Below are 23,770 nucleotides of genomic sequence, written 5' to 3'. Positions count from 1 at the left end.
GTCCCAGACAGTCGGTAAGACACCAAGACCCCAATAAAACCTAACCCCCTACTTGGAGCGTGGGAACCAACTTGTCAAATGGAAAAGTCGCTGGGTTGTCGTGGCCCAGAGTCGGTACAGTGTGAACGGGGCTTTACATTACTTCTGTTCTTTATGCCTGTAGGCAAAGATATACTTATCCTCATTAATAAATATTCACCAATACTTAGCACAATACCAATATGCATTTTGCGGTGATTTTTGTATTAGTACTACAACAAATACTAATTACAATATTGATATGATGAATTATTTAAAAAGGATTTTAAGGAATATGAAAACTCACAAACTCACAAAAGGGGTAAACACCAAACTTTCAAGGTGTAGGATGAAGGATGAAGAGTTAATCAGAGTATTTTTCCACTCATCTGTAGTATGAAGAGTCTGAGGATGCGAAGGAGGAGCTGTCACACCTGGCTGAGGACCTGCACAGCCTGCGGCCTCATATTCTCTCGCTTAGCACTGTCCTCATCAAGCCTGTTCAGCGCATCCTAAGGTGACTGATGGAAGATTTTTTCACACACACACACACACACACACACACACACACACACACACACGCTTTCAGATTTTTATAAATTGATCTTAAGCGTTGTTGAATCCGCCACGTACCGCTCTGACAACACACACGAACAAGCATCTTTCTGCTCCACCAGCTACCTGTCTTCCCAAAACCTAACTTGTGCCTCAGCTAGGCCGGATTTAGAAAGCACTTACAACGATGTAACTCCGAGATACATCCCTCCGCACTTAGGCTCGTCCAGGCCTTTTTATTGACTGCCGAATCTCATTCTTAAAAGCCTGTTTACATCGCTGTGGTGTCGTGAGCTATCTGCCTATCATGACCTGTTCCCCCTGATCTAGCCCATCATCTGGGTATGCGCGAGTCTTGGAAAAGAGAGGAGAGTGAGGCCATTAGATTCTTCTGCTTAGAAGACAATGGAAAAAGAAGGAAAAGAGAGAAAGACTCTCCCCAATTCCAATTCTGCATCTTAAAAATAGTCAGTATAGTATTAAATATAAAAAAAAATAGTAAGTATGAGAGTAAACTATAAGATAGATAGATAGATAGATAGATAGATAGGTAGATAGAGATAGATAGATTGATTGATGATTAAGGAACAGCAGGAGCTTCTAGAATAACTCAGTCACGACGCCGCAGAACAAAAACTAATACTATTTCATTTTTTTTCCCCGTTCCCAAATGAGTTTCGTTGCAGATATCCCCTGTACCTAGAACACCTTCTGGAGGACACCCCAAGCTCCCACCCTGATTTCCCCTTCCTCCAAGAGGCTCACCTCCATCTCACCGAGGCAGTCACTCAGATCAATGAGTACACACGTGGGCTGGGCTTGGGTAAGACTTTTTAGCAGTTCTTGGGTTTAGAATACAAAAGGAACATTTTTTTGTATTATGAAAAAGCATAGCAAATTGATGTCAATTAAGTATTACCAATGGACCGTATTGGCTATACTGGCAGCGCCAAACGTGGCCAATCGGTGAACTGTCAAAGCAGTACTTTCCATAGAATTCAAGTTATGTACTAGAGTGCGTCTGAGGCTGCCTCCAGGATACAGGGCCTTGGTACCGCCCCCGCTCCAAGCCAACGACTGCACACACTTTACTCCTACCCGATTTCCTGACTCTAGTATTTGACATGGAGAAAAACTGAAATCGGGTAGGAGTGTAGTGTGTGCAATCATCGGCTTGGAGTGATGGCGGCACCATGGTCGTGTATCCCGGAGACAGCCTCAGACGCACTCTAGTCTATAACTTGAACTCTATGGAAAGGACAGCTTGGAGTTGAGTGGCTGAATGTGGCGCTGCCTGAATAGCCAATACGGCCCATTAATTTATAAAGTATAATTTCATAAAGAATGATCACTCAAAGTTTTGATGGTTATGTATAACGCTGGCTTTCATCTTCCCGTTTATGAATAAACAAATAAATGATACATTAGAAACCCCTGATCACCTTGTCTGGCAGTGTCGAAGTACCATTTAGATGACGATCACTCACTGCAAGCCAAAATGCGGCGAGTAAGTCTTCATTCCTTGGCCAAAAAGTCCGCCCGCGTGTCCACTCTCCTCTCTCAGCGCCTAGGCATCACGAGTCAGGTAAGGAACATGTCAGATGCTTTATTTTTTTCAATAACTCACTTCACCTTTTCAAGTGGCAACGTTCAGAGTTATTTTCGTTAGTTTTGCTCTTCTGAACCTGTCGAATACATGCTTTATAATGCAGAAGCTTTTAACATCACCATAGTGTTCACCTTATAGTCGCAGGAGTTAACGAGTATCTCAGTTATTTCGTCCTTTTTATTAGTGATCTTTGCTGACTTCGATATCTGAACTTGAAACTTTAGGTTCATCACTTCTAAACGCTGACTATTCGCCCAAATCCTGGCTTATGTTTATCAGCACTGAAGGCTTTTTATTTTGAAGATAATATAAATCGCTTTCACAGTCACTTTGTTTGTTTTGATCGTTACCAATGGCGGCGATCGACGCTATAGTTTTCCACGTGCAACTGGCCGATGGGGTAGTCGTGGCTGCAGAGGAAGCGAGAGGTGTTGAGAGTGTGTGGCAAGGTGTTGGGCTAACCCCGCACCCGCTACCCCATCGGACAGTTTTACGTGGAAATACTATCGCGGTGATCGCCGGCCCTAAAACCTTTTCCTTCGCAGAGTGAATGCATAGAGCTAGAAGAGGAGGAGACCAAATTTCACAGTATGCAGAGTGCAGTGGTGGCGCTGGTGAGCCACACGAAAAGCCTCCTGGATGCAGTGTTACTCAGACATACCTCCGAGTTGCTCGTCTCCATGGGCCTTTGGGATATCCTGCATACGTCATTATATCCGCTTCATACGCCCTTTGTAGAGGCTATGAGGCAAGCAGCATTGGAGTCCTTTAACCAGGTTTTCAAGGCATTTGTGAGTATTTCATTGCTTATGTTTTTTTGTTTTTTTACTTCTATGCCTATAGCGCCGGTAGGCTTGCTTGAGGGGCCTGGATGGTATTCGGCCCCAGCCCGCCATGGCGCAGGTAAGAATTTATAGTGGCGCCATCTTCTCTTAGCTCATGCTGCCCCCCCGGAACTCCTCCTTGATTCACTTGGACGGTTTCCTCTAGAGTCTGGGTTGATGGGTGGTCTTCAGGACAGCATGTGGGTATTTTTAAGCCACTCGGCGGTGACTGAAAAATCCGAGGTAGTAGCGTGGGGATTCGAACCCGCGTCGTACATCACGCGATCAGTGTGGGCCCAGCACGCTACCACTCAGCCACCGCCTACCCAATATTGTTATTGATCAGGAAAATGGAAAAATATGGTCACGGAAAAAGTATAATCGTTAACTTAGACTCATAAAAAACAGGAGTTATATTTTTCATAATCTTTTTTATTTGCCAAAATTTAACAAAGGACATTTGGAAAGTAAATTATATACGAATCGTGGTACAAAATAAGATGTTTTCCCCATGAGGGCGATATGTATTTCGCCTACAAGCTCAACTGTTATTTGGTATTCTCTTTCTCACAACTTTATTGCCTGTGTTTCAGTAAATAAAAATCCAGTCCATCCATGTTATCACACATTGATAGGTTCTTCCCGAGAATCTTACATAAAAATATTTTGTATAATTTTACGTCCACCTCTCACCCTCTCACCTCTCACCTACTCACCCTCCTCCCTGTGCGTGTCAGGGGCCGAAGCACGCCACTAAAGGGGTGGACTGGGAATGGGTTTTATAGCTGATGGTATGGACTAGCCAGGCTGGGTCACTGTTTGTGGGCCGGGGGGTTGCGGCCTTTGGGTACAGAAGCTAATGTAAGGGTGCAAATTGTCCAATGGTGGGCTCCTTCCCTGCACTGTAGTTACCTAGAACTCTCCAGGACCCGTATTCTCAAACTTTTCGGCGCCCAATTACACATATTTGATAAGGCTTTCGCAGGCGTTTCGGGCATTTTCAGGGGTAGTTTAAAACCCGGTAGCAGCGGGGATCATGTTTCTTAATGGTCCCTCTAAGCGAGAAAAAATCATCCCTCACACAAACCATTTCATAATATACATCGAAGCATTTGTGATCAGTTTATGTATCATCTATTTTTTGGGGGTTTATATCATGGCACAAATTTGGCCCGTCGCTGCTACACGGTAAAGCCACAAATTTGGCCCGTCGCTGCTACCGGGTTAATGGCCCTGGTGGTTGTTTAACTCTTCCTCTGTACCATGAATGTGAAAAAATCCTCATGAAAGCCCAATTAATCTCCATTTTGACCTCTGAAAATAGTTGATGTGCGAGGTGGAAGCGTCTGAGAATACCGCCCCAGCTCCATAGTTAACATTAGGAGTAGCATGCCTTCTTCTGTGCAGTACTGCCAACTTAGGGAACGTTCCTTTATAATCATGGATTGACTGTGTCGTAGATTGATTTGATTCATGTGCGACCTCTTGCTGTCCTTTTGCTGGCTCTCCTTCTCTTTCCGCCTTTTCCAATATTTCTTGACTTGCTCGTGTAACGTCATATGACTTTTGGACCGCTTTGGTATTGTAGATGAGCAGATATCAAGAAAATACGGTAAATGAGTAGGCGTTTCTCAAAGAGCAGTAGAGGTACTTTCCTCATCTCATTGTCTCCTTCCATGTGGCCAAGACAATAGCAACATGTCACTGGCAACTAAAAATCATATATAGACCGATTTTTTCCAGTTTTGGGAGCCTTTTTACATAAAAGCAAATTTTATGCAGATATATTGGGATACGCACCCCGCAGCCCATTAAATAGCCGTTTAACCCGTCCGCTGCGATTGGCACGGATTTCGCCTTCACTGGTAGCCTGGTAACATATGCTCCCAGGTCTTTCTGTGCCTCTGTGGTGGGTAGGTAATGGAGTGTTTCCCATGTGGTATTGGGGTGCTGGATTTCCCCTCCCCAAGATGCATGACCTCACATTTTTCTTCACTAAATTGGAGCAATCACTTTTTGTTCCACTCCTGTAGCTTGGTGATGTCTTCTTGTAGGGAATCCGCATCCAGGGGGTTAAAACCACAAATTTGGCCCGTCGCTGCTACCGGGTTAAAGGCTACGGGAGTCAGCAGTGAAATGCGCGAGGAACCAAAATAACCCATTGAAGTGTAGAGCTCTTCAGCTAGCTTTAAGGGAAAAATAAACTGATTTTTTATTTCATTAAGAACGGCTAGCGATGTCCCCTTGATGTATAAAAGGACAGCTGGGTCGTATTGAAGAACAGGGGATAGATGTTTAAAATATTGCGTCGAGTTTTGTAATGGAAATGTGGACAAATGTCATTATCATAGAAATTAAGTTCTCATATTTATTTTATGTACTTTAAGAGATCCAGGACTAAAAAAAAAAACGAATAATTAGAGCTCAACTAGATAGGCAGTTATATTTCATAGTTTCAATCATTATATTTACAACATTTCAGAGAGAACTTATCGTACATCATTAACACTCAAAATTTGGTTCATGCAAAAAAATACCTTAATTGGCGATGTCTGTCCCATTGTTCTTTGGCAGGAGAAAGAAATAACCCAGCGAGTGTTACGCCCGGCAACAGAGCTGGCTACACTGTGCGAGGTCCCTGCACGGCTCATTCAGAAGCGTCATCTCAAAAAGCTTGATTATGATGCTGCTCAAGCTAAGCATACTGTGAAACATGAAAGCACCAGCAGTGTGAGTACTTTTTTAGCTTTTAGAAACTGTCAGAATATTGATTCATTTTCCTGAGCCATGCGGTTCTTGGCCACCTAATTGTGAGTCAAATCAGATCAGAAATTCCTGATAGTTTATATTGCCTATTTACTGAAATAAAGTACTGGTATTTTGATTTATATGTTTATTGACATTGAATAATCTGTCAGTTTACTTACTGAAGAATATTAAAGTTATGTTGTAAATTATGAAACACGTCAGTAGAAAAGGAAGAGTCCTCCCTTCTCCTTTGTGGTTTTACTTGCAACAATAAACTATCAATCAATCAGATATACACTTGGAGCACCAGGCGTAAAGCATCCCGGTGAGGTATGTACGGAGGGCGAGGTGGGTGCTGCAAGCCTATCAAACACCCTCCCGTGTCTTCACTCTCCGTTTCCCTGTTGTCTCATTAACACCAGAGAGTAGTTCAGCATCCTCTCTAAAGATAAATTCTATTACTTTTCACACTACGCTACATACACGCAACACACACATCATTTCCTCAAAATATATCAAAATTAAGCATGGCAAAACGTTACAATGCCTTCTGGGTCTTCATCTGGGACGAAACAAAAATTCACCCAGATCGGACTCCACTTTTGGCTACAGGGACAAGAGGGGTCTTGATTGCTCTTTCAACTTTTTCTTCATCTACTTCCGCAGCATTCGAGGTCTTTGAACTGATTTTCATTCTGTGGAACACTATCTCTCCTCCTCTAAACCTCACCTTCTCTTCCTAAAAGAAACAAAGGTTTCTATGACTGCCGACAGTAATCTCTGCTCCCTCCTACTATCTCTATCTTATAAATTTCAATTCAAAGCTGGATGTTGCGTCTGCGTTCGCAACATCACTCGCTCTCGTGTCCACGATCTTGATTCTTCAAAATTTCCTACCATCTAGGTTCGACTGAATTGTTATTCTATTACTGAATACGTCTGTGCTGTTTATCTCTCGGCCAACTCTACCACCTACGTAAAATTCTTTGACTATTTAAATTCCAAAGTGGACCACATCTTGACTCACTCTCCCTTCACTGAAATCATCACCTTCGGAAATTTCAATACTCACCACCAGCTCTGACTTTCATCTACTTTCACTGACAAGCCTGGTGAACAAGCCTACAATTTTGCTCTCTTCGGTGACCTAGAGCAGTTCCTTCTGTACCCTACATGTATCCATGACCACCTTGGAGATACGTCCAACATTCTAGACCGCTTCTTAACCCTAGATAGGAAGACCTGTGCCATATGGCGTCATGACTTCAGTGATTTAAAGTTTCGCGGGCTCTGGTATCCACAATAAAGGCTGATTTACATCTTTTGTGGGCTCCCCACGCAGTACAGCGCCTGGGTTTGTTGTAATAACAGGTGGATTTACACTCCTACACTCTCGTCCTCATTTGTAAGTATTTATGTATGTAAATGGCACAGGTCTTTCCTTCCCGATATATTATTGTGAAAAAGAAGTGCTGCGTAAGACGCCATTGTGGCAAATGTGAGTAACATGAACACAACAACTGCAGGTGTTTCAGCTAGTTATAATCATCAGACCTCAACCGGAAATGACCGATGGTCCAGACCCTTGCCGACTCTTGCCGTAAAGGTTTAGCATGGAATACTTTTTTGGCTCTAACCCTCACGACCTCACACTCCCCTCCCGACGTCCGCTTAGCGTTCGACGACCGTTTCTAGACCTCTTTCAAGACATTCCCGACCCTTTCCCATTAACACCCAAGACCTCGTGTACCCTAGAGTCGTAGGTAGTCCTGGCCTACAGTGTGAACGGGGCTAAAGCCCCGTTCACACTGTGCCGAATATGGGCCACGACTACCCACGACTCTAGGGTACACGAGGTCTTAGGTGTTGATGTGAAAGGGTCGGGAATGTCGGCAAGTCGTGAGGGTTAGAGCCAAAAAGTGTTCCATGCTAAACTTTCACAAGAGTCGGCAAAGGCAACTAGTGTCAATACGAGTCTCAACGGTCTTTATTTTAAGTGGCGCCATGTCTACGACAACCACGATTCTGCCGACCGATTGGTAGACAGTCGCAGACGGTCTTGATGACAGTTGCAGACTGTCTGTGAACTAGTTGGCCGACCAGCTGGCCAACAGTTGCCAAGGAGTCGGTCAACGGTCTTCCCGATGATCTTCGCGACTGTCTTGGCGGCAGCCTTGCTTACTGTACCGAATTCTACCCCGAATTTTAAAAGGGTATTTTGACCGTAGACATCTTAATAGCAATCTTCATGGGTCCTGGGGTATATATGCCATAATGGGCCGAGGCTTTACGTTGTGTCTAGGTTTGCCACCCGTTCCTTAAAATACGGAATCGTTCTGTATTCGAGAGTGAAATGTAGTGTTCCGACCTTCCTCAGACCTCAACCGGAAATGACCGTTGGCAGAATGTCCCAGACAGGCGACGACCGTCGGCAGTCATACTAGCCGACACCAAAACGCCAAAAATATAAAAAAAATACCCCCATTCTTGGAGCGTGGGAGCCGACTTGTCAAATCCAAAAGTCGCTGGATTGTCGTGGCCCAGAGTCGGCACAGTGTGAACGGGGCTTAAGTCTCTTTGGGTTGTTGGTGATCCACGTTTCGGTGCTGAAGAGCAGTGACCCGGTCATGTCAGCGTCGAACACCTGCGCTTATAATTGAGCGGCATTTCTGTATTCGACGAGCAAAGCACCGTGAACGCATTAACAGTCGCCTTATTCGATGGCTCGTGAAGCTTCATCACGATATTTTTTTTGCCATCATCACTGAACCAGGCACCGAAATATGAATATTTGTGAACGTGTGATATACTAACACTGCGAGACTACGAGTTGACAGTTGACTGACTACGACGCTGAGGTACTTCAGGAGGAACCAAAAGGCCTGTATGAGCGGGCCAACATGTGGATGATGCAGTTCAACATCGACAAATGTAACGTCCTGAGTGTGGGAAGATATAACCATCAAATTAATCACATTTTAAAAGTACAGTTCTTTACCAATCCAGCTGCGAAAAGATTTCGGATGTGCGTGTGAGCTCTGATCTTCGACCCAGAAAACACCGTACTACTGCCAGGATGCGAGCAAATAGAACTGGGTTTTACTTCGAAAAGCGTAAGCTACCGGAGGTCAGAATTTACCCTTAAATTGTATCTGGTACTATATAGTTTGGCTTCACCTGGATTCACATGTTCAGCTTTGATGCCCCTATCACAAGATTGATATAGATTCCCTGGAAGGAATGCAGAGAAGAATGACTAAACTGATCTAGTGACTTAGGAACTCACCGTACAGAGAATGATAAAAAGACAATTGAATAGTATTTTTTGGAAAGACACAGACTGCATAGTGATTTCATTCAGGTTTTTATATGGACTAAGGGAATAAGCAAGAGTGATTCAGATGAAGCACCTCTATTGAAAACTGACATGAAAACACGCAGTAACGGGTACATGTTTGAAAAAATAAAGTTCAGGAAGGAAGGCAAGAACTGGTTCATGGCAGGCTGGCTGGTGAGTGGCACAAGTTGAACAGGTATGTAGCTTTGGCAACCACAATGACAGCTTCAAATTGAGGTTAGATAAATTTATGGATGGGAACAATGGTGAATAGCGTAGCTGGGCGTTACGCGATAAGTTATCGCGATACTTCATCACTGATAACAAAATCGGGTTATCGGCCATCCGCTACTTTTTTTTTTTTTTACAACAAAGGAGACAGTTCAAGGGCACACAAAAAAAGAAAAAAATAGTAAAAAAAAAAAGCCCGCTACTCGCTGCTCCTAAAAAGAAACAAAAGAGGTGTCCAAAAGCAAGGTCAAATTCGGGAGGAGAGATGTCATGATACCCTCCTCTTGAAAGAGTTCAAGTCGTAGGCAGGAGGAAATACAGATGAAGGAAGATTGTTCCAGAGTTTACCAGCGTGAGGGATGAAAGAGTGAAGATGCTGGTTAACTCTTGCATAAGGGGTTTGGACAGCATAGGGATGAGCATGAGTAGAAAGTCGAGTGCAGCGGGGCCGCGGGAGGGGGGGAGGCATGCAGTTAGCAAGTTCAGAAGAGCAGTCAGCGTGGAAATATCGATAGAAGATAGAAAGAGAGGCAACATCGCGACGGAATTTAAGAGGTAGAAGACTATCAGTATGAGGAGGAGAGCTGATGAGACGAAGAGCCTTAGCCTCCACTCTGTCCAGAAGAGCTGTGTGAGTGGAGCCCCCCCACACATGAGATGCATACTCCATACGAGGGCGGACAAGGCCCCTGTATATGGACAGCAACTGTGCGGGGGAGAAGAACTGGCGGAGGCGGTACAGAACGCCCAGCCTCGAGGAAGCTGATTTAGTAAGAGATGAGATATGAAGTTTCCAGTTGAGATTTTGAGTTAAGGATAGACCGAGGATGTTTAGTGTTGAGGAAGGTGATAGCTGGGTGTTGTCAAAGAATAGGGGATAGTTGTTTGGAAGATTGTGTCGAGTGGATAGGTGGAGAAACTGTGTTTTTGAGGCGTTGAAGGACACCAGGTTCTTCTTGCCCCAATCGGAAATAATAGTAAGGTCTGAGGCTAAGCGTTCTGCAGCCTCCAGCCTTGAGTCGTTAAGTTCCTGTAGGGTGGGTCTTCTATTAAAAGAAGTTGAGTAATGCAGAGTGGAATCATCGGCGTAGGAATGGATAGGACAGTTCGTTTTGGAAAGAAGATCATCAACGAACAACAGAAAGAGAGTGGGGGATAGGACAGAACCCTGTGGGACACCACTGTTAATAGGTTTAGGGGAAGAACAGTGACCGTCTACCACAGCAGAAATAGAACGGTCAGAAAGGAAACTGGAGATAAAGGCACAGAGAGAAGGATAGAAACCGTAGGAGGGTAGTTTGGATAGCAAAGATTTGTGCCAGACCCTATCAAAAGCTTTTGATATGTCCAGCACAATAGCAAAGGTTTCACCGAAACGACGAAAAGAGGATGACCAAGAGTCAGTTAAGAAGGCTAGGAGATCACCAGTAGAACGCCCCTTGCGGAACCCATACTGGCGATCAGATAGAAGGTCAGAAGTGGAAAGGTGCTTTTGAATTTTCCGGTTAATGATTGATTCAAAAGCTTTAGATAGACAAGAAAGTAAAGCTATAGGACGGTAGTTTGAGGGATTGGAACGGTCACCCTTCTTAGGCACAGGCTGTATGAAGGCATACTTCCAGCAAGAAGGAAAGGTAGATGTTGACAGGCAGAGGCGAAAGAGTTTGACCAGGCAGGGTGACGGCACGGAGGCACAGTTTCTAAGGACAATAGGAGGCACTCCAACAGGTCCATAAGCCTTCTGAGGATTGAGGCCAGAGAGGGCATAGAAAACATCATTTTGAAGAATCTTTATAACAGGCATAAAGGAGTCAGAGGGGGGGGGTGAGTAGGAGGAATATGTCCAGAATCGTCCAGAGTGGAGTTTTTAGAAAAAGTTTGAGAGAAGAGTTCAGCCTTAGAGATAGATGAGACGGCAGTGTTGTCATCAGGACTGAGGAGTGGAGGGAAAGATGAAGAAGTGAAGTTGAAGGAGATGTTTTTGGCTAGATGCCAGAAGTCACGGGAAGAGTTAGAGAAAGCAAGGTTTTGGCATTTTCTATTAATGAAAGAGTTTTTGGTTAGTCGGAGAGTAGATTCGGCACGATTCCGGGCAGAAATGTAAAGTTCATAATTAGCATTAGTTTGAAGGCTCTGGTACCTTTTGTGAGCTACCTCTCTATCATTGACAGCACGAGAACAAGCGTGATTAAACCAAGGCTTTTTAGCGTGAGGAGTAGACAAAGAACGAGGAATGTATGCCTCCATTCCAGAGACAATCACCTCTGTGATGCGCTGAGCACACACAGAGGGGTCCCTATCCTGGAAGCAATAATCATTCCACGGGAAATCGGAAAAGTATATCCTCAGGTCGTCCCACCGAGCTGAAGCAAAATGCCAGAAGCATCGCATCTTCGGTGGGTCCAGAGGGTGTACAGGAGCGATAGGACAGGATGCAGAAATAAGATTGTGATCGGAGGAGCCCAACGGAGAGAACAGTCTGACAGAATAAGCAGAAGGGTTAGAGGTAAGGAAGAGGTCTAGAATGTTGGGCCGGTCTCCAAGACGGTCGGGAATACGTGTAGGGTGCTGGACCAACTGCTCTAGGTCGCTGAGGACAGCAAAGTTGTAGGCTTGTTCACCAGGATGGTCAGTGAAAGAGGATGAAAGCCAAAGCTGGTGGTGAACATTGAAATCTCATAGGATGGAGATTTCAGCGAAGGGAGAGTGGGTCAAGATGTGCTCCACTTTAGAGTTCAAATAGTCAAAGAATTTTACATAGTTAGTAGAGTTAGGTGAGAGATAAACAGCACAGATATATTTAGTAATAGAATGACAATGAAGTCTTAGCCAGATGGTAGAAAATTCAAAAGAGTCAAGGTTGTGGGCACGAGAGCAAGTGATGTCGTTGCGCACGTAGGCGCAACCATAGCTGGGCATTATCGCGATAAGTTATCGCGATACTTTATCGATGATAACAAAATCGGGTTATCGGCCATCCACTACTTATTTAAATATATATCGGTATCTTCGTTACTTTTGTAACCAAACCAGCGATAATCGCTACTTTTTTTCCGCCTCTCAGAAAAAAAACGTTGTCTCCTCCCTACTGCGCATGCGTGGACCGGGCGCCCGGTGTTGTATGAAAAACCTTCGGGGTATGAAATATCTTTGGTGAAGAGATTTCATACTTAGATCATTAACATTAAACACTAGGTTATTTTTTTTATGTTAGACTCAAAAATCAATATATCAGAGTAAAATCATTTAACTTTGCCCAAAAAATTATTATTCACTGCCTCAAATTTGATATTCCATATTCGTTTGTGAGCATACCATGGTATTGAAGGCACCCGGTGTTGTGTTATTTGGTGTCCCATCGTCAAAAGCTGACGCTTTTGTTTACAAACACTGGTCTCTCGTGAACTGCGCATGCTCAGACCAGTAAGCGTAGACCTGGACAGTCTCACAAAGCCTTTTAATACATTAAAAGTTGCTGGAAGGATGAATCATACATACAGTACCACCATCCTCGCTGTTTCTAGAACGACACTCTGTACATATAAATACAACTCGTACAGAGTGTCGTTTTAGAAACAGCGAGGATGGTGGTAGTGGTACTGTATGTCTGATTCAGCCTTCCAGGAACTCTTAATTACGGTTAAAAAGCTTTGTGAGACTGTACAGGTCTACGCTTGCTGGTCTGAGCATGCGCAGTTCACGAGAGACCAGTGTTTGTAAACAAAAGCGCCAGCTTTTGATGGTGGGGGACTAAATACACAACCGTCATCCAGCGTTTCTAGTATTACCGTCCATATGTACGTGTCAACGTGTGGGTTTCAGGTTTTGTAAGTTTTCTAAAATTCAGACAATGAAAATTTGAATTCATCTGTTTGTTTTTATTTGAAATATCAATATAGTGTCGTTTTCGCCTATCGGACTTATTGCTAGCTAGTATCGGAATTGTGAATTTATATCGGGTATCGGTTATCGGTTATCGCCTATATTTGTGTCTCCAGTTAACGAATATCGGTTATCACCGATAAGGTTTTTCATTATCAGTTATCGGTTATCGGGAATAAGGTTTTATGTTATCGTGCCCAGCTATGGTTATGATCATATAAAAAATTCGAGACTATCATCAGCCTCACTACCATATTTGCAAAATGCATATTACTATGGATGGTGTCATAGTGGGCGAGGCAACGTGTCCCAGGCTATGCCCTCGTCATCCCGTTTGTTTGATTTATACAAAATAAACAAGCAAAATAATGATTTTAATTTTTGTTTTTTAGGTTCATACCAAAGTATGTGAAAAGCAAGAAAAAGTGAAAGCCTACGAGGCTCTTCAAACTCTTCTTCTGACTGAACTGCCGGTGCTGAACTTCAACGGCCAGATGGTGGTTATCACAGCTTTCCACGCCCTCGGTGCTGCCCGCCTCTACCTGCAGGGACGAATGGCACGTATTTACCTGCAGCTAACACAGGTATGCCTTACAGCAAGAAAGAATAGTTCAGGGCCGTAATGTTTGCTATATATCAATTACCTGTTTATGTTGATTTCTCCGATATTTTTGCTCGCCTTGTTAAAATTCGCCAGCATATAGCAACAATCTACTCTCTATCCACTGCCTCCTTGATTGCTGGTAGCGCTGACAGATTTGTTGCATAGAATATTATGCGTTTGGTAATTATGCCTGTCTGTCGTCTACTTTTAACATGGTTTAGGGATACTGGGGAAAGAGCCCGCACGGGCTTCATCTTTGATGCAACATGCAACAATCTGTTGCAACAAATGAACAGAATAGGATTAAAAATATCCTAAAAAGCCCTAAAATTAAACATTCTAAAGCATTTTTTAAGTATCCATTACTTCTGCTGCTGCAACTGCGTGGGAGCTTGGTCGAATGGACCGTCGTGAGTACGGACGGCGAGCGAATGAAGCGTCGCCCCCCTGGACATATGCCCCCCATTAGTTAGCTAGTTATTGCTTCTATGAGTCCCCCTAAGGATTCTAATTTATTCGGCACGCAGCGTGGGGCGGCGAGGGTACGCGGTGTGGAGCGGGGCGGGTTAGTACAAGACATATATGACGACAGAAAAGCAGTTCGTTAAATAGGAAACGAGATATGAAAGGAAAACTTCATCAGCTTACTTGAATTGTCCTAAATTAGGAGGAGTGTATAAAGTTAATCTTGGCCGCCTTCTCCTTCTCTAGGGTGACAGTTTCCCTTACACCACTCCGGAAGCTGCACAGGAAACAGCACAGAAACAGGTGGAGTGGTTGCTAACACTTCTACCACAAAATCTGCAGAAAAAATATATCAGCAAGGACCCCGCAGGAACCGCCACCATCAGGAAGAAGACCGTAAGTTTCCTTATTCTCAGCTAAGTCTATATATACCAAGTCAAGTCACTGCTTCAAAACTGCGACCGGTACGCGCAGGAGGCGGTTTTGGGGCGGAGCAGCGGGATGACGTCACTTGAAGCTAAAAAAAAAAAATACTCGCCAGTTCAGGGGTGACTAAAGTTGGGGCCGTATGTGCACTCTGGATGTCCATTCTCGCCTTCTTTCACAGCGCGTTCAGGCAAGCCACTGACGAAGAAATATATATTTTTATTGTGCTATTGCGTGACTGTAATTCCAATTCCTACAAACGGCGGTGTGGGGTGTGAGGGAGGGCATGATGAAGTGATTGATTTAAATTAGTCCACCTTTCTTCGTTTTCTCCAAATCCCTGTTTCTACATTCTCTAGTTTGGCTCCAAGCAGCGTCACACATAAACCACGCCTCTGCCGTGTCTCCTCCCACAAACTTGCGTATGACTTGACTTAGTGTATAGACTTAGATTCTCAGTGTTATTAAGTATATTTTATATAAAGTATATATTCATCATGCTTTTTTTTTATTTGTGTTAGAAGGTATCACAATCATTGTTAATTATTTAGTAAGGCGTGTTTCATGATTTCTTGAGCTAGCCTTAACCCGGTAGCTGTGGGGGTCATGTTTGTTAGGTTAGGTCAGGCTAGGTTGGGTTAGGTTAAGTTAGGTTACGTTAGGTTAGGTTAAAGGCCCCTCTAAGCAAAATAAAGAGAAAGAATAATCGCTCACGCAAACCATTTCATAATATTGTAACCTTCCTGTAACCTCACCCAGGCGCTCGAAAACCCCGTCAGCGTCCCCAGGAGACTCACCGCTCCTTGTGGCTGGCGTCCAACGTCTGGATGGGCTACTCACTTTACTTCCGGGTCCTTGGTCCCCTGAGGTGCGACTCCCAGGCGTGTGTGCCACCCTGTCTTTCCTCCGAGAGCGACAGCGTGCGTGAAATCCAGCCTCTGGCTACCAGTGCACTTTACTGTGGAGAAAGCAAACCCCTTCCACTTCGGCGGGCTCAGAGAAACACAATCCGCCGGTTTAACGTGGTTTATTTCCTTTGTCACAGTTCCCACACTGTTCCACCGGGGTCCGGCCACTTGTTGACCGTCGAAACCCTCTAATAAAGTCCACAAACCCAAACACCGCCAATTCCAGGCACTTTCTTCAAGGGGGTCCGTGCACCGCCACGCTACGAGCCTCAGGTCCCGACCGAGGTTCGAATCCAACTGCCCGCCGGCGTCCCCCAAGGGCCTCGTGCGCGCCCCAATCACAGGCCTTCCCGCTCGGTGACGTCACTTCCTGGCGGGAACCTCAGGCAGCCGTAACAATATATATCAACGCATATGTGATCAGTTTATGCATGGCAGAGATTTGGCCCATCGCTGGTACACGGTAAAGCCACAAATTTGGCCCGACGCTGCTACCGGGTTAACGATTCCGTGTCGTTAGTGGTGCCAGCCTTCAGCCACCTCTCACGTTAATAATTATGTTATCACATTGCTCGAAAACATGCGTCGCCTGGTGGATGTAGCTTGCCTCCTTTTTACACGAGTCTGTTTTGATACCTGACCCCCAAAGGTTTAAATGTTATTGTCCCTGTTAAGCTTCCCTTTTTTATTACTTTTTATTACTTGTAAGTTTCTAAGTGGTAGAAAAAAATAATTTACCTCTGTATGATCAAAGTCCTATAAATAAGCAAGTAATGTTTCAGGGAGCCGTCATTGTACTGTTCTTTAAAATTATTACCGTGTTTTATTCTACAGACTGCAAAGAAAAATAGGCGGAAGAGCCTCCCTGCTGAGTACTTAAAAGGTTCCACTACAACTCTGCACCCTCCTGTCAATCGCAAAACCTCAGCCTTTCACGTCCCTCTTCCTCAGCCAGAGGTAAAACACGAGTCTTATCAATAAAGTCACTATGAATGACCCTGTTTCGAATAGGAGCAGAGAGGTCACAGTCTGAAACCTCAACTCTGTAAACTAGCTATTCGTTACACTGTCAGAAAACTACTTTATGTCAGAAACTTCTCTTTATGTATAAGGAAACTGCAATTATTCATATAAGAAAAACCTTATCCTTATATCAGAAAACTCCTTTTATATAACAGAAAACTTCTCTTAATATCAGGAAACTTTTCTTCATATCACAAAAACTTTACTTCATACCAGAAAACTCCTCTTCATATCATAAAGCTTTTCCTCATATTAGAAAACTTTTCTTCATATTAGAAAACTATTCTTCATATTAGGAAACTATTCTTCATATTAAAAAACTATTCTTCATATTAGAAAACTATTCTTCATATTAGGAAACTATTCTTCATATTAGGAAACTATTCTTCATATCAGAAAACTATTCTTCATATTAGAAAACTATTCTTCATATTAAAAAACTATTCTTCATATTAGAAAACTATTCTTCATATTAGGAAACTATTCTTCATATCAGAAAACTATTCTTCATATTAAAAAACTATTCTTCATATTAAAAACTTCTTCATATCAGAAAACTATTCTTCATATCAGAAAACTATTCTTCATATTAAAAAACTATTCTTCATATTAAAAACTTCTTCATATCAGAAAACTATTCTTCATATCAGAAAACTATTCTTCATATTAAAAAACTATTCTTCATATCAGAAAACTATTCTTCATATTAAAAAACTATTCTTCATATTAAAAACTTCTTCATATCAGAAAACTATTCTTCATATTAAAAACTATTCTTCATATTAAAAAACTATTCTTCATATTAAAAAACTATTCTTCATATCAGAAAACTATTCTTCATATTAAAAAACTATTCTTCATATCAGAAAACTATTCTTCATATCAGAAAACTATTCTTCATATTAAAAAACTATTCTTCATATCAGAAAACTATTCTTCATATCAGAAAACTATTCTTCATATCAGAAAACTATTCTTCATATTAAAAAACTATTCTTCATATCAGAAAACTATTTTTCATATTAAAAAACTATTCTTCATATCAGAAAACTATTCTTCATATTAGAAAACTATTCTTCATATCAGAAAACTATTCTTCATATCAGAAAACTATTCTTCATATTAAAAAACTATTCTTCATATTAGAAAACTATTCTTCATATTAAAAAACTATTCTTCATATCAGAAAACTACTCTTCATATTAAAAAACTATTCTTCATATCAGAAAACTATTCTTCATATTAGAAAACTATTCTTCATATCAGAAAACTATTCTTCATATTAAAAAACTATTCTTCATATCAGAAAACTATTCTTCATATTAAAAAACTATTTTTCATATCAGAAAACTATTCTTCATATTAAAAAACTATTCTTCATATCAGAAAACTATTCTTCATATTAAAAAACTATTCTTCATATTAAAAAACTATTCTTCATATCAAAAAACTATTCTTCATATCAGAAAACTATTCTTCATATTAAAAAACTATTCTTCATATCAGAAAACTATTCTTCATATCAGAAAACTATTCTTCATATTAAAAAACTATTCTTCATATCAGAAAACTATTCTTCATATCAGAAAACTATTCTTCATATCAGAAAACTATTCTTCATATTAAAAAACTATTCTTCATATCAGAAAACTATTTTTCATATTAAAAAACTATTCTTCATATCAGAAAACTATTCTTCATATTAGAAAACTATTCTTCATATCAGAAAACTATTCTTCATATCAGAAAACTATTCTTCATATTAAAAAACTATTCTTCATATTAGAAAACTATTCTTCATATTAAAAAACTATTCTTCATATCAGAAAACTATTCTTCAAATTAAAAAACTATTCTTCATATCAGAAAACTATTCTTCATATTAGAAAACTATTCTTCATATCAGAAAACTATTCTTCATATTAAAAAACTATTCTTCATATTAGAAAACTATTCTTCATATTAAAAAACTATTCTTCATATCAGAAAACTATTCTTCATATTAGAAAACTATTCTTCATATCAGAAAACTATTCTTCATATTAGAAAACTATTCTTCATATTAGAAAACTATTCTTCATATTAGAAAACTATTCTTCATATCAGAAAACTATTCTTCATATTAGAAAACTATTCTTCATATTAGAAAACTATTCTTCTTATCAGAAAACTATTCTTCATATTAGAAAACTATTCTTCATATCAGAAAACTATTCTTCATATCAGAAAACTATTCTTCATATCAGAAAACTATTCTTCATATTAGAAAACTATTCTTCATATCAGAAAACTATTCTTCATATTAGAAAACTATTCTTCATATTAGAAAACTATTCTTCATATCAGAAAACTATTCTTCATATCAGAATGTTAGCTGTTTTTCGACTAACAGTTGTGTTTGTTTTCGTTAATGTTATTTTCAGGACAGTAAACACGGTTAATGCACCTCACAAAAATGTTTGCTGTCCCGGGTAGTTAATTTACATAGTTACACGGTTCTTACAGTTGTGGTTGCTTCTTGGAAGTGACTGCATGGGACGAGCAGAAGACAACTCTCTCTCTCTCTCTCTCTCTCTCTCTCTGCAAAATTCCTCTGGCTACCCTGTCACCTCCAAACAACCTGACCTCGCCTAAACACTGTAACAAAACTGAGCAGCAAATTATTAGCAAACTAATACTACTCATAATCAGAAAACTTGTACTACTATATTTATCAGAGAACTTCTTCTGCTCTTCATATTAGACGACTAATCATGAACGAAAAACTTTGTTAGAAAATTACCATATATAATCAATCAAAAGACTGTAGATGTAGTTGGTTATATAATATTTTATGGGGTAGTTGGAGGAGTGTTCAGAAAGTTTCGAGAAGTAGGGGGGTGATTTTTTATTTTTATTTTTTTTATTAATGTTACACAACTTTTGAACGGCCCTAAAGTCACTGCCACCCTGCGAGAGGGAGGGTAGGCTGATTGTCTGCAGAGAAAATGTAAGAGTGGTATTAATGAAATAAAGTTGGATTATCCCTATTAAATATTCTTGATAACATACATTGATATTCGAGCCAGAAAGATCTTAACATTATGGCTGTAACCCTTATGATCGACCGAGTTATTGGAGCACATGTTAACAAAAGGCTTCCCTCTACCTACAGGCCTACATAGCTCTGTACACCTATGCAGCAGAGGATGACACTCAACTCACCCTGATGCCTGGCCAGAAGGTGGTGCCACTCCTCAAGGACAGTTCTGAGGAATGGTGGTTTGTTAAGGCAGACAGTGGTAAGAAGGGTTATGTTCCAGCATCCTACCTCACCCCTTATATTCTGGACTAATCTTGCTCAAGGAAGGATGTAAGACATAATCTAGAAGACGCACCAAGATGGTAAAAATGAGTGCCACCCAGGAAATAATTTGTCTTCTTTGGGAAAGCCGAGCCATGGTGAATTTTACATTTATCGGAACGTGATATTATTAAACTCTTCATTTTATAAAAAAAATACTTTATTCCAAAATTTAACAAGAGTTTAGATTTATACGTGTACAGGGAGAATGTGGAGTGAGCCGAGGATCAGAGAGAGAGAGGATATTTCACTGAGCATTTGTTTTCCCATCACGCACCGTATCTGTGACGTCACGCCCGCCAGCTGCTTAACTGGTGCCCACTGGAGCCCAAACCCCTTATTTAAGAAGCTAAAATGGATGTTTGTGCTGTGTTTGGGTGTTCCAGCAGCACAAGGAACTAAGGAAAGAGTGGCCTAAGGTTTTACAGGTTCCCCAGAGACAAGAAAACCTGTCGAAAGTGGAAAATAGCGTGTCGACGGGCGGATAAATATGACGCCAGAAATGCCGCGTGCGCTCTCGTCACTTCTTAAAAAGTGATTATTCTCCAAGGAGTGATGGTGCCACTTGGGGACTAAAGGCTACAAGGGCACTGGAGCCAGGGGCTGTACCATCTGTACATATTCCATCAAAACCACATGCAGGTGTGTATAGTGAAGCAGTGAAGATGAAGGTGACTGGCGGTGGCGGGGCGAGTGTTGTGTCGAGTGCAGGGACAGGCGAGTGGCGGCACGTCCCAGATGATGGTACAGGCCCTCCTCCAGTGCCATTTACAGGTGCCAGTGGCTCAATTCAGAGCTACTGATTGATGTTGATTTATTGATTGATTGATTGCGCATTTGCTTTGGGCAAGCCTCTCACACTGAATTACAGGGAGTCACTAAGGACAGGAAATGTGCCAATAGACTTTCATAGTCACATGAACTGTTTAACAGTTAACATTCTCTGTACGTGCGTTGCACCATCTTTATAATTATACCACCAAATTTGTCACACCATCTAGGGGCTGGGTTCTCAAATTGGTATCATAATAAATCAGCTGCCTTAGAAGAATAATGTGCAGAGTTACTTTAATTATAACTATTTTCTCTTTGATGTTGTGGGAGTGTATCTAGAAAAAAGTAGTAATAGTTTTATAAATCTATGCGTACCACTGTTGAGTTCTGCTGGAAACATTAAAATTCCTGGAAATTTAGTGAGGCAAATGTCACATTATGTATTAGTAGGCTAGGCCAGTTTTTGCATCACTATAAGGCACGGCATTCCTTACTTCCTTACTGCTTTAGTCACCGATATTTTGGTAGGGATACAAGAAGGAAATATGAAACACATATAGTATAGTATGGACGAAATACAGCATCTGTGACAGCTCAACTTCAGCATTTCTTGTTGTTCTCTTGGATATTTTTCTCGATTTGGTGCATAAATGTTCCAGCCTATTCCAAAACTTTCATTCTGTACTAGTTTAATATTCTGCTGCATTGAAATAACATAACAGAAAGGGCTTTCCCATACTTTCGCCATGGCTTTGGGCACCAGTGCGCACGAGATACGAGCGTGACGTCATCGTTTCCTGTGACATCATAACAATGACGTCCGAGCGAAATATCATCTCTCTGATCCTTGAAGTGAGCGCCGTGTTCTCAAGTGACGGCTTGGTTTGAACTGAAGGTACCTCCAAGCTATAGTTGAGGCTTGGACGAATGTCAGCAACTGGATGTTGTGTTGCTGACCTCACAGAAAAAACACAAGTGATAATCAGGTGGTGTAGAATTTTCCGTCCATATCAGTGTTCGTGCACGTAGACAGTTTGGTCCATAAATTGTGGATATATTGTTTTATACTGAAAAAAAAATGTTGCGCACGGAAAAAATGAAAGTGATATATTGTACATACAGAAATTATATTAGTATATAAATACGACGTCAATGGAGTCTCAAAATAATATTCAGGTTATACATACATAGGGCATTCTCACCAATATGAAAACTACGCACATGTGCATGAAATGTGGAATCTGTGCCAAAACGAGCGCAAAACCCGCACCGACCAAAAGGAGCCCAATATTTTTATTTTATTTTTTTATTTCGTTGGGGATATTTTTATTAAAAACATGCATGTTGCGCTAAAAACGAGAAAGGTAGAAAATGAAGACATACTTTATTCAAACCTATAATACTAATTCTATTAATAATAATAAAGATAACAAATAAATTAATAAATATATATATATATATATATATATATATATATATATATATATATATATATATATATATATATATATATATATATATATATATATAATTTTCTGTAAAGGATATATCATGTATATACATAGGGTATATAGAAAATCTTGTTTCAGATGCAGTCAGTCATAGACAGTCTTATTCAATAGCTATATCAATATGGTTATCATAATCATCACTACTTGAAGAGTATATGTCTTGGTTGAAAATTGCTAACATTTCCTCTGTGGGAAGAAACTTATGACAGCATATGTCATGTCTTTGCATATACGCACGTATATGTAAAGTATTCTCTAAACTTGTATGCTGCATCCTGTTTTTAACTTATTTTTTAGTAGATTCATCTAGGAGAATACTCGTTCAACAGAGGCATTGCTGATTGGAGGAGGTAGCATAAACAAAGCAAACCTCCCTATTTCCTGGAAATCTTGATCTCCTGAGGCGTCCCTTTGATCGTACACTGAAAGCCAGAATTTTTCTGCATCACCATGTGTATCTTTGGGCCAGGTGACAGTCCCAATCCGCTGCCACTGGCTTTGTGTCAGTGTGTGTGTTGTGTAGTGGACGTGAAAATGATGGGTGCAGGCAAGATTTAAAGATATATTTGAGATGAGTCAATACGGTCTTGATAAGGTCGTCCCCTCATATGATAATCCCCCTAAAGAGAGGGGAGAGGATTTCACACCCGACTGCTAGCTGTGTGTCAGTGTGTGTGTTTTGTGGTTTATGTGGAAATGATGGGTGCAGGTATTTGGGATGGTTCAACGTCGCGCCCTCATGATAATCCCCCTAGAGCAGGGGTTCCCAACCTTTTTGTTCCTCTGTACCCCTTGGGCATTTTTATAGGTTCCCGTGTACCCCTAAAAAAATAGGATAAAAATAACGAAATTGTAATATTTTAATATTATTTTATAATGATATCTGTATGTGTAGACTGATGGTATAATTTAAATAGTTGTTTTGCTTATTTAAAATGAGGAAATTGAAAAAAAACACGACATTGTGCAATTTGAATGCAGATTACAACACCATGTATTGTACAGTACTGGTTATTCTCTTGGACCCAATGTACCCCCTGAGAAGTGCAAATGTACCACTGGGGGTACATGTACCCCAGGTTGGGAACCCCTGCCCTAGAGAGAGGGGAGAGGACTTTCAAGTTCGTTGTCTCACCCCCCTTGGGAGCGTCCCTGTTTTAGGGCCGCCAAGGCTTCATTAATATTGTGTTCTATTATTACACCAGTATATCTTCATTATTGTAAACTTTCTTACATTAAACCCCTTTGTAATTATATAATTATTTTGTGTCATTAGTCCTTTCATTTAGTCTTATGGTTAAGCGTGTTGGCCGGACGGTAACGCGGGAAACAGTACCTTCACGTCCTCCTCCCTCTTTAAGAGTTCACGCTACCTCAAAGAATCAATTGTTCAGCAGTACGTTCCTCACCTCTGGCGTAGTTGAGTGTAATCATTCAGTCTCTTATCGAGTTATTTTCTCCTCATTGAGCTCAATGAGCTGTGGTTCGGTCCACAGATCGTGGGGTGGTGGC

The 23,770-nt window shown here is 41.1% G+C and overlaps 1 protein-coding gene across 2 annotated transcripts in view; it reads left to right on the top strand.

Moving 5' to 3' along the window:
* LOC126990171 (dynamin-binding protein-like) overlaps positions 1–23,498 on the top strand; it is a 35,691-nt gene extending 12,193 nt beyond the window's left edge. For both annotated transcript variants that reach the window (XM_050848728.1, XM_050848732.1), the window contains exons 5-13: positions 414–535; positions 1,260–1,396; positions 2,028–2,158; positions 2,728–2,973; positions 5,581–5,736; positions 13,597–13,788; positions 14,520–14,669; positions 16,442–16,564; positions 19,785–23,498. In XM_050848728.1, coding sequence (XP_050704685.1) covers positions 414–535; positions 1,260–1,396; positions 2,028–2,158; positions 2,728–2,973; positions 5,581–5,736; positions 13,597–13,788; positions 14,520–14,669; positions 16,442–16,564; positions 19,785–19,964 — 1,437 coding nt within the window. In that variant the 3' untranslated portion in view covers positions 19,965–23,498. The remainder of the gene's footprint in view (positions 1–413; positions 536–1,259; positions 1,397–2,027; positions 2,159–2,727; positions 2,974–5,580; positions 5,737–13,596; positions 13,789–14,519; positions 14,670–16,441; positions 16,565–19,784) is intronic.
* The last annotated feature ends 272 nt before the right edge of the window (positions 23,499–23,770 follow it).

Source organism: Eriocheir sinensis, chromosome 6, assembly GCF_024679095.1.
Source record: "Eriocheir sinensis breed Jianghai 21 chromosome 6, ASM2467909v1, whole genome shotgun sequence".
In the NCBI taxonomy this organism is placed as follows: Eukaryota; Metazoa; Arthropoda; class Malacostraca; order Decapoda; family Varunidae; genus Eriocheir; species Eriocheir sinensis.
Note: the sequence above shows the minus strand (reverse complement) of the source record. Positions and strands in the feature narration are given on the sequence as shown.